This window comes from Dermacentor variabilis, chromosome 6 (genome assembly GCF_050947875.1).
Source record: "Dermacentor variabilis isolate Ectoservices chromosome 6, ASM5094787v1, whole genome shotgun sequence".
In the NCBI taxonomy this organism is placed as follows: Eukaryota; Metazoa; Arthropoda; class Arachnida; order Ixodida; family Ixodidae; genus Dermacentor; species Dermacentor variabilis.
In genome coordinates this window covers 111,522,632-111,536,134 of record NC_134573.1, presented here as the reverse complement: position 1 = coordinate 111,536,134, position 13,503 = coordinate 111,522,632, and the positions used below count along the sequence as shown (strand labels likewise).

Here is a 13,503-nt window from a genome sequence, read left to right as displayed (position 1 = left end):
AATTGTGCACCTTCTCCTCCACGAATGTACTAATTGTTATTCACAACAAAGGGTTTCGCAGGCAAATTTGTTATTTTTGCTAAAAGAGCACTCACTCTGAAAAAGATACCTGGTCCATGGCCAACAGCAGTCCTTCAGAAAAGAGCACTCCTTGTTTCCAAGATGCTTTTCGAGGACACCAAGATTTCCGGGAAATATTAAATTTCAGCGTGTCCTAATAAGCTAATTAAGTGATATAAATGTTGTTCTGTGTTCAAAATTGATTTATGTGGTGATTATGATTTTTATACTATGTGCAATTACTTGTATTTTGTGCTTGCAGTGTAATTAGTTGTGTTCGCTGTTATAGCTATTGAAAATATTTGACTTTATAAATGCGTATGGGCTCTGAACTCATGCATAAAGCTTTGCGATTCATGTACTGTTGAACTGCATAGTTTTTATTTATCTGGTGTCCTACTGAGTGCCATACTTAGTGACATAATTCTCCCTTTTTGCGCATATTTTCCTCTTTGCTAAGTGACAAGTAGTAGCCGGCGCCGCCATAAAGGCGCCAATTTCTCGTATTATTCATTTCAATAAAAAAAAAAAACAAGGATGCGATACCGTTATCTCTCATTGGCTGCATTCCCAACAGGACGGCCAATTGCCTACACTGATATACGCAGAGAAGAACGCCCTGTTGACTTTGCCTGATTAGACCGTCCCGAGCAATCGACGTGTAGCACAAGGTTACAGAGCTCCCTTCGCTCTGGACGAATACGTGAAATTTCCACGGATGTCCTGACAGCTAAGCCACGCGACCGGCGCGATGCGCAACACGCAGGAAGGAGAGAGTAAGTTCTAGTAAAAATATCCTTTTGTGTATTTCCATTCAGCACATCAAAAAAGTCTGACCATTCTTTTTTTCTTTTTCGAGTAGAATTAAAGAGAGATAAGGTTACAAATATAATGAATAGCTATAAGAAATACAATGAAATACACTGAATAGACTCAAAATTCGTTCATTAATAGTTAAGCTTCAAGTTAAGAACTAGAAGTCGATTAAAGAAATAAGATAAGCAGTGTAGTTCAGCAAAGTGTGATGTTGGGCTTGTTGGTGGTGCACAACTGTTAATGCATATCGTTGTAGGTAAGAGTAAATGCAGAAAGAAGGAATAATACATTCTGTCCTTTTGTTCTTTCTTCTTACCTCTTCTGGAGCCCACCTTATAAGGATACAGTGAACTTGGGTGTGTACGCGCGATTCCTAATCAACCCTGATGGTCTATAATTGCTCATAAACACTCGTACTGGATTTATGCATGGTGCCATCGGTTTTCTTAGCACAAGCACCGCTAATCCCCTGTTCATCTATGACAGGTCTGAAATGCGGAAATTTCTTCGAGCACGCATATTTATTTCATAGAACTGTATCTATTGGTCAGCTTACATCGGCCCCATTTGAGGTGATAAGCGCTTCCTAACGAATCAGACGGCTCGGATATGTCGACAGCCAGTTCACAGTTCCGTAGCTTACGAATCAGCTGGCGTGCGCCTTGACTAACGACTAATATAACATAGAGCGGCGGCGAGATCGCATTGCTTGCTTGTTGGTGCATCTTGAGTGTTGTGGAAGCTCGTAATTCATAAAACCTGATGCGGGAGCTCTGACTCAATGTGAGTGCGTTGTTTATTTATTTGGCTGCTCTTGAACATTCTGTAAATTTACCGGAAACTATCTGTCGGTGCCTAGATGCAAAGAAAATCGTAAACAACCAACGAAGCGAGCAAGCGCAGGAAAATTGTCTTCCAGTAACCAACAGATATTTATCAAACTATTTAAGGCCCACCAAGCTGCCTTGCAAAAGTTAAAATTTCTGCACCACAGCAACGAGAACCGTTCTCGAAACAAAATAAGTTAGATGCAGCCTGGTCTTCCACGTGGTTAAAACGTGAATTGTGGGGTTTTACATGCCAAAACCACGATCCGGTTATGGAGCACGCCGTAGTGGGGGATTTCAGAAATTTCGACCACCTGGGGTTATTTAACCTGCACCTAAATCTAAGTACACGTGTGTTTTCGTATTTCGCCCCCGTAGAAATGCGGCCACTGCGGCCAGGATTCGATCCTGCGACCTGGTGCTTAGCAGCTTCTTCCACGTGGTTGCTTCTAATGCACTTGTAGGGATGAATAGAATAGAACACTATTTTTGTTGTGGAACAACATACATACATAAACTAAGGCGAACGTGGGATAGCAAGCCAAGGGAGTGTAAGAAAACCACTGCGTGGGAAGTGCGTGCGGGAACACGATTGAAACATGCAGTTATTCCCATGATTTCTTCCGCAGTTAATTAACCAAACAGGTTGCAGAAGCATTTTTCTCTGTGCAGAGAAACAAATCTAAAAATTTTGCAAAGTGTCTGCCTATTCCTGGTAAACAAGCGTGAACTTACTAAAAAGAAGAAAAAAGAACTATTTTCTCGTTTCTTGTGTAGGGCTGAAGGCGAACAACAGAAAGAAGCCTAACCTAATGATGGTCAGGGGCACTCCTTTTGCGGGCTACTTCCATCGCGAGTACATCGAGTCTGCCATGGACTACGTCCACCGCCAGGGCGACCTGTTTATCGTAACCTACGTCAAGTGCGGTACTACGTGGATGCAACACATCGTGTACCTTATCCAAAACGACGGAGTGCCTCCGGCTAGTGCCGTAGAGTTCTACAAGGCTTCACCGTTTATCGAGATCTGTGGCGCTGACTGCATGCAATGGGTGAAGAGACCCGGTGCCGTCAAAACCCACCTTCCGCTACATCAAATGCGCTGCTGCCGCGAGGCGAAGTACATCGTCGTTATAAGGAACCCATTCGACGTCTTGGTGTCCATGCACCATTTCTGGTTCATGATATCCGCTTACGACTACGACGGTAGCTTGGACGACTCCTTCGAGAACTTCATGGACAATTACATAGAGAGCGGAGACTACTTCGCTTTTTACCGAGACTGGTACGAACGCAGCGCCGATCCCAACGTGCTGTTTGTAGTCTACGAAGACGTAAAGAAAGATCCGGAGGCAGCCATACTTAAGGTCGCCAGGTTCCTCGGGCCGGAGTACGAGCAACGTCTATTGGTCAACGACGGCAAGGTCCTCAAGGACGTGCTAAAGTACAGTAGTGTCGAGGAGATGAAAACGTACACCAACGACATGATCCACGACTTCTACGCGGCCGAGTTCGCCTTTCAGGGAGGAGCATACGAAGGCCTACGAAAGTTTCATGAAGTCGTACACAGCGCGCGCGGTCGAGAAGATGGACACGGCGCATGCGCGGACAAAATCTACTACGTGCGCAAGGGCGTGGTCGGAGACTACAAGAACTGCTTGTCTGCCGAACAGGTGAAGAAGCTGAAGTGGAAATTCCAAAAGGAAACGCAGGGGAGCGGAATCGCTAAACTGTGGCCGGATATGGGATTCCATGAATGAGAAGAATGAACTGCGACCACAAAAAAAGAGAAAAAGTTAGTAATAAAAAAAAAGAACGATTCGTCAGTGCAATGTCTGTGATGTCGACACAAAATGAACATCGCTTTTCGTATGTCGCAACAGTTTAGTACGCACGATTTCTTATTGCATCTTCGTGTAAACACTATGTCTGATCCCGGCTGGCCTTTCAAATGAACCAGTCGAAAGTGCACTGCGCGGGGCCCATCGCTTGTATTCTAGAACCTCTCTTTATTAGGCGCATCATACGTCCCGTGGTATAGGATTGGCAAACGAGTGCTCGGCAAGCCAAAAAAAAGTATGGGGTTTTACGTGCTAAAACCACTTTCTGTTTAATAAGCACGCCGTAATGGGGGACTCACAAAATTTCGACCCCCTGGGGTTCTTTAACGTGCATCTAAATCAAAGTACACGGGTGTTTTCGCATGTCGCCCCCATCGAAATTCGGCCGCCGTGGCCGGGATTCGGTACGACGACTTAGTGCCTCGGCAAGCCTCGTAGCGACGTTCGTAAACAGCGCTATGTCGCACAATTAAGGAAACGTCCTTTGCTGAGTTTTTTTTTTTTTTTTTGCTAGACTCATTCAGCAACCAACTCAATGGCAGGAGCATCACCCTCTATAATGGCAGCATCTATAATGGCAGATTTTCATACCTTCACAAAACGAGTATTAGATCTGAGACGGGCGTTATTCCGTCCCTTAAAAAGCCTAATAAGCGGAAGTTACTGCGTATCATACTGACCGCAAATAAAAACGGAGACACCGGCAGAGAACACAAAACCGGCATGGGCGGTATATGGTAAGCAGTAATATATATACTAAACACCAACTAGGCCAAACTGAAGTTCTGAAGCATAAGTTACGGTTAATTATAGAGAAAAACACTGATTTGCTAGAAACACGGTAATTAAATTTTCACACCATTAAAACATGAGCCTTCTTATTACTTTGTTCAGAACGTCCGAAGGAAATTGCCGTGCGTCCTATCGCCAAGGTTGAGATGGCTTACATAAGGATATAGGTACGGCGACTACTTTTCCTGGTTTGTCTGGAACACCCCGGTAAGTGCTAGTTTTTAGTGTTGCCTTTCGTTATGTAACGTCATACAGCTCGCCACTGTCTTCAGTACCAACATCGCTCAACAACTTATTGTTTTACTCTTTCTATTTCCATGTGCCCTGTATTGCAATAGAAGTTGTTAATCACGGCCGTCGATTCGCTCAAATGTTCACGTTGCCCGTTAGACAGATACGCCGTGTCGGAACGTTGTCAAGCACAAGCAGCAGGTATATGCACTGGCTGAAAACAGTGTGTCCGTAGTGGCAGTCCAGAATGCGACAGACCTTTGTGCGACCGTGCCTGTTTTTGTTGTTTCGATAATGCTTACTTTGTTGCCGCAAACGACTTCAGGCGGTACATTAACGACGCTGAGTTTGCTGCAATACAGCTTCGACATAACTGCCGTGTGCCGAGTTCGGATAACGGCAGATAAGCGATGGCATTACGATAATAACTTCTTATGTTGCTATATTTTGTCAAATAATGTCAAGATTTGACGCTATGCAGCATTTTTTGTTGCCTTTTGCAACTAAGATGGTGACGATGCTGAAAATGATGAAAATCACATGTCTATATATTCCAGCTTGCGACTTATCGCAGGCGGTCTTTGTGAAGAATACTTCACACACAGCGATCTACTTGTTTAAGCTTATGGACATTGGGACATTGCAGAGAGTGCGCGACCACGCCGTATAAAGAGCTTTGTTCTTCGTGACCTTTATATCCTAACAGCCAGACCATTCCCGTGACAGGAGCTCTGTGATCTGTAGATCTGACTGATCGCCAAAGCCAGGGCCAAGCCACTATGGCACACACATTGCTCTCGAGCCCCCATTTAAGACTCGGGAACACTGTATCGGAAGTAAAAGTTTATTTCTTTCATTCATTTCTGAGGCTTTACTTGCCAAACTACAATATGATTATGAGGCATGCCACAGTGGTTAACTCTGTATCAATTTTGACCTGCTGAGGTTCTTTAACGTGAACCCAGAATATGGAACGCGGGCGTTCTTCCATTATACCCCCACCGAAATGCGGCCGCCGCGGCTGTGATATAATACCATGCTCTCGGGCTTAGTAGCGCAACGCCAAAGCCACTACACAACCACGGCGCGTGAGATTCTACGTATTTCTAAACTTTGACGCCAACTATTAGTGCTTACCTGAGGAATAAAAGGAGAAATAAACTTTATTTATAGAAATGAGCCGATTGGTGGAATCGTCAGACGTGGGTGTTGTCCCCAGTCCAGGTTAGCGAGGGCCTGAGCCGATAGCATGGCCCTGTTCACCAAACGGTTCTGGTATCCAGGGCTCGGGCTTGTCGGCAGACGATAGCATGAAACCAGCAGTCCGGCTGAGACCAGATGCGGGTGCGCACCAGCGCTAGGGCGGGTCCGCTTCAAAGCACTTTCCCGCGCGCACGTCACTGAAGGAGCCGCTCTCATTGATTTCCGCTGTTCTTGGCTGGCGTCTTTCATCAGCCCTTTCATATTTCGCCGTTGTACTCGTTCGCTCGGTTACGCCGCTGCCGCCGACGCTCGCTGTAAGAACGCTGCGCTCTAAAATTGCGCAGTTTGCACGAACACACATATTACTAGATTTAACGAAGCTAGTTCTTTTATGCAAGAACATGCCGATCTAGTTATTTTAAATAACCTTACCGTTACTACCATCTGGTTACTGAGGGCCTAGCAACATATATGGCAGCAAATTACCCACTTCACGTTAGTAACGCGGACAGGGAGACATGAGCAAACGTTTATTAAAAATGATTAAGAGGTCACCCTTGTGGTTCCTCCGTACAGGTGCCTTTATTAGCTCGATTATCTACTCTTCCGTCTTGGTAAGCGTACTAAATAAAAAGACAATAACCAATCAGCACTCGTATAGACGGCTTTCTGGTGCGCAGGAATACCTCTATGAAGAATCCAGTCGTTTAATGAAACGACTGAGCTCTTTAGAGAGAAAAAAAAATCTGCCTCCATTGCACCCTGTGAAAATGGATCTACAGCGAAGCTGCTGCTGGCGTTAGAAAAGTGCCACCACCCCAACTGACGCTAGGCGACGTTAGACAAGCACTACCACCACAAGCGACGTACGTCGTTCTCGAATGCATATGTGCAGAAGTGCAGCATATATCCTCATTCTTCTAGGCCCTCCGCCAAGCTCAAGTGCCTTTTTGAACTATTTGAATTTTTCAAAGTAAGTTGCGTAAGAAAATTTGTAAGGTACGACTTACACACAAGCTGCAGACACGATAGTTTTGCATTGCATTTCGAAGATACAAGAAAAAAATATATTTCTGTTACGAGGAAACGGTGTTTGACATATTGTCAATTACGGTGGCAGCGCACGCTGTGCGACAGGCGCAACGGCCCGGGCTGAGCGCCCACGCATCAGGCGCAGATACATTGTGCGCACACATACGTCACGCGCGCGCGCACGTGTGTGGGATGGCAGCACATATACTCATTCTTCTTGGCCCTCCGCGAAGCGCAAGTGCATTAGCGTACTAAGCTAATTTCTCAAAGTAAACTGCGTAAGAAAATTTGTTAAATAAAACTCACATACAAGCTGCAGACATGGTATATCTTCGGCTTGTTATTAGTATACTTTGGTATACTGTATTCGAGAAAACATAATTTTGTTAGGCGGGAAGTCAAAGACAAAGCCCTTTTCGAGCTGTCGTTTGAGGTCCGTCAGAGAGGACGCGGCCACTAGATGGCGGTACTGTTTTTCGATGAGCAAGAACGAGCGCACGAAAAATCGCGACCAACTAGAGGCTAACAGCTTCGCTCAAAACGAAGACTGCGGCGATCAATGAATAATGCACCTCAGCACACAAAAAGCAGTGGTGCTTCTGTCTTTGCGAACGGCCTTCTCCCTCTTCAACGTACGAGCGGTTCTGTGGCACTCTACAGCTCCGACCCGACTGCTACGTCAACTTCAGCGTCATGCCACCTGCCTCGTGCTTCCTCGAAAGAAAAGTATCCGTAGTTGAAGAAAAATTTGTCCTGAACCGGGACTCGAACCCGGGACCACCGCCTTTCCGGGGCAGCCGCTCTACCATCTGCGCTAACCAGGCGGCTAGCAGATGGCAGGGCGAAGTCGAATTTGTCAACAACTCGAGGCAAAGGCAAGAGTTTGACGTAATAGCTCTGTTGGAAACCCGCAAGGTGGAGAGAAGTAATTAATAAGGGGGAAATGAGACGTCCACCCAAACGCAGCTAAGTGCTACGAAGGAAACTCATACTGGTTTTTCTTCAACTGCGAGGCTTTTCTTTCGAGGAAACCGTATGTGTTTCCTTTGTAGCACTTAGCTACGTTTCGGTGGACCTCTCATTTCCACCTTAATAATCACTTCTCTCCACTTTACCGGTATCTGCAAAACTATTACGTCAAACTCTTGCCTTTGCCTCGAGTTGTTGATAAATTCGACTTCGCCCTGCTATCTGCTAGCCGCCTGGTTATCCCGGATGGTAGAGTGGCTGCCCCAGAAAGGCGGTGGTCCCGGGTTCGAGTCCCGGACCAGGAGGAATATTTCTTCAACTGCGAGGCTTTTCTTTACAGGAACCCGCACGGGTTTTCTTTGTAGTACTTAGCTACGTTTAGGAGGACGTCTCATTCGCCCCTTATTAGTCATACTTTAACCTCGTGTGTTCCTTTGTCAGTTGGCGAGGGAGCAAAACTAAGTGACCTCATGATCGATAGCGAACAGCGTCTAATATCGCTTAATAAGATCAGTAATTGGGCGAGTTGGCTTTATCAGAATTTTGGAACTAACAGCCTAAACGGGCGGAAACATTAAAAATGAAAGGCGAAATAGAGACCATTCGTTTGTGCTTTTCATTGTTATTGCTCCATGAGGCACGTACCCGAGAGGGGGAAAGGCTTCGCGGTGGAAGCAGCGCTGAATGGCTAAAAAGACTCACGCAACACAAGCTGACGGAAGGAAAGACTGAACCTCCGCGAATATACTGCGTTTCATTGACATCAGTTTGGCAGGCGATGGCGTGATGGAATGCCATAGTCGTGCTGCGAAGAGCAAGAGCCTTTGAGGTACGGCAGAAAGCCGACAACACAGACATCCGTGCGCTAAAAACCAAGCTGTTCTGTGTAGGACAACATAAGCAGATGTCCTACGAAACTATATAGCACGGAAAGATGGCTAGATACGCCAAACAACTGTGGTTGCCGATATACAGATTAAAAGCACAGATTAAAATAACTCTATTTAAAGCATGCCTAATCTATCCTGAAACACGTTATATTGGACATGCGATGCAAGTTTGAATAATATGTGCAAAGATTTTTAGTAAAGCGAGTTGAAAGGTAAGCTGCTGGCTGTTGTTTCTCGGTAGCAGTATGTCGCAACGTAGTGTGCTCACTTGTTTTATTGCATTTCACGCCATTTTTCATAAAACATACTTTCTGTCTGGTTGAATGGATTCTTACCAATTCTGGTAGACACAAAATAGGTAATGTTTTCATATCTGAAGTTTCTGTTAGCAAGAAAGCTGATTGCGTATACATGAAGGACGACATCTGAATCTCTATGAAAAATACCTATGTTATTTTGGCAGTGCCGCAAGAATGCTTCACGAGATCGTTAAGTCAAGTAATAATGAATCAGAGACTTTGACCCATTAAGTCGGTTTCCTCGGTGCTCCTGAAACCAAGCAAGACAGTTCTTAATGAACTCGGAATCTCGATGATATCAGCGTCGACCAAAGACGGAAAACATTAGCGCGGAGCCATCGTTTAGACGACAAAGACACTTGTCCTCGTCAGGGTAGCAGGTGTGAGCTAACGTGGCATTTCCTCACGATGACCAAGTCCACGCTTTCAATCAGCATCTCATGCAATGGTTTGGCCCCCGTATATTCTTCTAATCTGAGACGCTTGCAAATTTACAGCCTCTCCGCGGGCCCAATCAAAATAAAACACCTTTCTTTCTCTCTCTCTCTCTTTTGCAAATTTATTCCCACTCAAATGATTTTCCTGGCTATCTTAGAGATTTCCCTGTGACCTTAGCAACCACTGCCTGCCACGCATCGCCACCACCTCAGCACAATCCTCCATTTGTGATGCGAACGAACGCGGTGATGACTCCAGTTTCCACAGATCAGAGCAAACACAAGTTGTATGCGACGAAATAACAAAAGAGGAGATATTGTAGCTCCATTATTATATTCTTAAACCATGACGAAATACCTCTCAGACTCACGACATCAAGAATTATTGTAGTCAGATGTTTATGAGGGTGGATGCACTCATCATCGTCTTGTCAGCCTGACTCAAAATTGGTGAGTAGGAGAAAACGACGTGTTTGTCATAACACTTCGGCCGCACCAGATAGCCTTTATCATTTATTGTGTAGCGGGACAAACGATATGGAGAGGACAATAGAAGATGCAGCGACCTCTACAAAGCCTCCGCTGCTAAAAAACAACATTAATTGTGAGTGACACTCGATACCAGAGGCTCCAGTGTGAGGTGTTCGACGTGGTTGGAGAGGTAGATTCACAAAAGTTACGTTGGCACGGAGCTTTCCTGACAATCTTGTTTTGGGACTGTTGCAAACCATGAATCCAGAAAAGCAGTATTCTTGTGAGTAGCGTTGCATGTTCTCATTATTTATTAGGCTCTAAAAATGATCTTGGTTTTTTCATCTGCTCCATTCTTGTCCAATCGGAGGTGTCAATGCAGTCTGACCAATCGCAGATGTCAATCTGCGCACGCCTAAAAAGACTAATTGAATTATTGATAAGCTAAGAATCCGCCGCATGCTCATGAATTCATCCATGAGCAAGACATGTGCCTTCTGCAGTTCTTTTAATAAAATAAATTATAGTGTCTGTCCGTTAATGCTAAAATCCAACTTTCCTGCCTGCCCAGAGAATGGATGCACCGTTCAAAACAATAATGTAATCAACGGCGTCAAAGCAAGAGAGTTCATTGTCTTCAAACTGAAACAAAATGCATCTCATGAAATAATAGGGAGAGCAAGTTTGCCCACAAGCGGTTGCTTTTCCGTGTTAAAAGAAATTATAAAGTTATCATTAGTTTGTGTATCATGAATAAAACCCAAAGTCTTAATCTTATTAGCGCCTTGGAAAAGAAAGCACATGTTTTGTTTTGCTTTTCATTGAATTCATTATTCGTTTCAGCAAGTATTGTGACAGGCATGAATCTGAACCAAGAAATAGCTTGGCTTTGGTTAGAGCAAGATAAATCTTCGGTTTATATTTAAAAATCGCAAACACTGACAGGCATCAATCTGAAGCAAGAAATAGCTTGGGTTTGGTTAGAGCGAGATAAATGTTCGGTTTAATTTTACCAATACAGTATTCAACAGTCTGCAGGAATGTCAGAACATTCAAAGAATTAAGATGTTTTTTTTACGCTAGGTGTCAAGACTAATGTTGTACACTGCTAAACGAAAACTATGACTCTTTCCATGTATAAAAAGGCCCAGATCGTATTACCAATGCAATGTTAACTTTCTTTTCTTTCGTGGGGGGGGGGGGGGGACTCATTCATTATTTCTCCAAATATTTGTTCTCGTTCCAACACTCGGTAAGCTCCCTCGAAATTGCCTCAAGCGTTAATACCTCTTGTGTTATCTAACCGCAGCTGAATGCAATGTGGCGAAGTCGAGCAAGCCCGCTCTGCAGTACTACAAGGACGTTCCGCTGCCAGGCTTCTTTCCGCGAGAGTGCATCGAATCGGCCTGCAAGTACAAACCCACCAAGGACGATCTGTACATCGTCACGTACGTCAAGTGCGGCACCACGTGGACCCAGCACGTGGTCTACCTGATCCAGACAGGAGGTGTGCCGCCGTCGAACGCGGAGGAATTCTACCGGGCCAGTCCGTACATCGAGGCCTTCGGAGCCGAGTGCGTGCAGTGGATGAAGAAACCCGGCGCGCTCAAGACTCACTTGCCCGTCCAGCTGCTGCAGTACAGCCCTGAGGCTAAATACCTCGTGGTCGCACGGAACCCGCGTGACGTCATCGTTTCTCTGCAATACCACTGGCTCGCGTTTGTCGGGTACCATTACAACGGGACCTTTGACGACGCCTTTGAGCACTTCATGAACGACGAGATCGACTGCGGCAACTTCTTCACTTTCTACAAGGACTGGTACGAGCGAAGCCGGGATCCCAACGTTCTTTTCGTCGTTTACGAGGATCTGAAGCGGAACCCCGAAGAACTCATTCTCAGGATCGCTCGCTTTATGGGCGCTGAGTACGAAGCTAATCTCCTGAAGGACAACGGCAAACGGCTCCGTGACGTCGTGAAATACAGCAGCGTGGACGAAATGAAAAAGTACACCAACGGTATCATCCAAGATTTCTTTCGCGGCAGCTTCAAATTCCAAGGTCCAGAGTACGAGGGGTTCCGGCAATTTCATCAAGGAATTCATTCTGCTGGCGTGGAGGCGGCAAACAAGGTCAACTATGTCCGGAAAGGAATTGTGGGAGACTGGAAGAACCATTTCTCTCAAGAACAGCTCAAACGCCTGAACGATAAGTTCAAGAGAGAAACCGAAGGCAGCGACATCGCGAACCTGTGGCCGGACATGAACTTCCTTGACTGAGGCAAATTGTAGCAGCCTATTTCACGAAGCGCTGACTACGTAGTTCAGTGAGAACGTTCGGTGGGGCCGTAAGTCGTGGTTAGCTAACTCACATTACTGCACTATAGGGTCTAGAATCAAGCACGTATTCATTCTGTGGTGGTAGTCCTAGATTATATTCCGGTGTATCAAAAGCGGCGAAATTGTCGAAATTTTATTCTGAACTTGTTTTATTCTGGGGCAACTGATATATACAGGAACTTGTGTTTGCAATTCGACAATACCTGTTATTAAAGACTGACTTCTCATCCAGCTCCTGGTGAAAAACTTTTCAACACCTTCCTACACGCGATATGTATTTTGGCCTGCTATTTTCATGAAGAGCATTGCATACCAGGTCATTGTCCAATACCCCTTTCGGCGATCGGTCACAGCGATTATTGAAAAAAAGAAAACATTAAGCAGAGTCAGGTCCAGTAGACATCTATGAAATGTGGAGCAGTCTCAGTTTGGTAGAGAACGACTCTGGTGAATCATGTAACTGTTCTGCAGCGAACCGTCAATGTTTTGGGACGTGTTGTGAACTGATGCGGAGGGCAGCGCATGGTGTTGTTTGTTGTTGCTGCGATACTCTGTGATCTAAGTTGCCATCAGAGAGGTTCATTGATTACTGCAGTATAACCAGTGACGTATACTCTGCGAAGCATACCCACTGGTACATACTCAGAGGTCCCAACGACACATACCCAACTAGGCGTCAAAAAGGTTCATTGAGAATAGGCACATATCCAGTGCCTACCTGACATTTTAGACGACGCTACATTTAGCGATCGACCCACGAAAATGGCCAGATACGCATTATAGAGAACTTGTTTGGACACGTCAAGAATGCCTCATATTATTACATTTTTGCCGCCTCTTGGTTGCCAGAAACCAGGCCCCGAGTTATTTTATTACGTAAGCTGTTCGACAAAATTTGCCTATTGGATGCGTAATAGCGCATCCTATAGGATGCGCCAGGGATGTCATGCATACCAAGGACACAAAGCGTAGAACAGCAACGTGTCTCCCGGTAACGTCAACCATTATTTGTTCGACCGTCCCAAATTTGATCACGAACGTAAAGTGGTAATTGGTGTACTGAAGCGCAACATGGCCCCGCATAGATTGCCAAGCGACGCTTTGTTCCCGCGAGGACAGCGGATATTTAGGAGAGAGCTTTTTCGGCTTCTACTCAAATTTATCCGTGGCACGGAGCTGGAGTGCGAATTGAGAACCCTGCGTTTCAGATAACAGGAGAACATGGAGTGAGGTGACGCGCAGTCTGTTTCGCCCCGGTTTAAATCCAGATGTGATGGGCTTCGGACCCAACCGCACTA

General features: G+C 45.4%; 1 protein-coding gene across 3 annotated transcripts; it reads left to right on the top strand.

Annotated features, from left to right (window-relative positions):
- Positions 1-714: 714 nt before the first annotated feature.
- Positions 715-12,436, top strand: LOC142585034 (sulfotransferase 1E1-like). Of its 3 annotated transcripts, none has more exons than XM_075695475.1 (2): positions 715-836; positions 2,481-3,492. In XM_075695475.1, exons 1-2 carry the CDS (start codon positions 812-814, stop codon positions 3,461-3,463), a joined length of 1,008 nt encoding a protein of 335 aa, XP_075551590.1. In that variant the 5' UTR covers positions 715-811; the 3' UTR covers positions 3,464-3,492. The 3 variants fall into 3 exon arrangements, with proteins under 3 accessions (XP_075551590.1, XP_075551592.1, XP_075551591.1); XM_075695477.1 differs by lacking the exon at positions 2,481-3,492 and adding an exon at positions 11,178-12,436 and having other exon boundaries at positions 721-836; XM_075695476.1 differs by lacking the exons at positions 715-836; positions 2,481-3,492 and adding exons at positions 9,997-10,151; positions 11,178-12,436.
- The last annotated feature ends 1,067 nt before the right edge of the window (positions 12,437-13,503 follow it).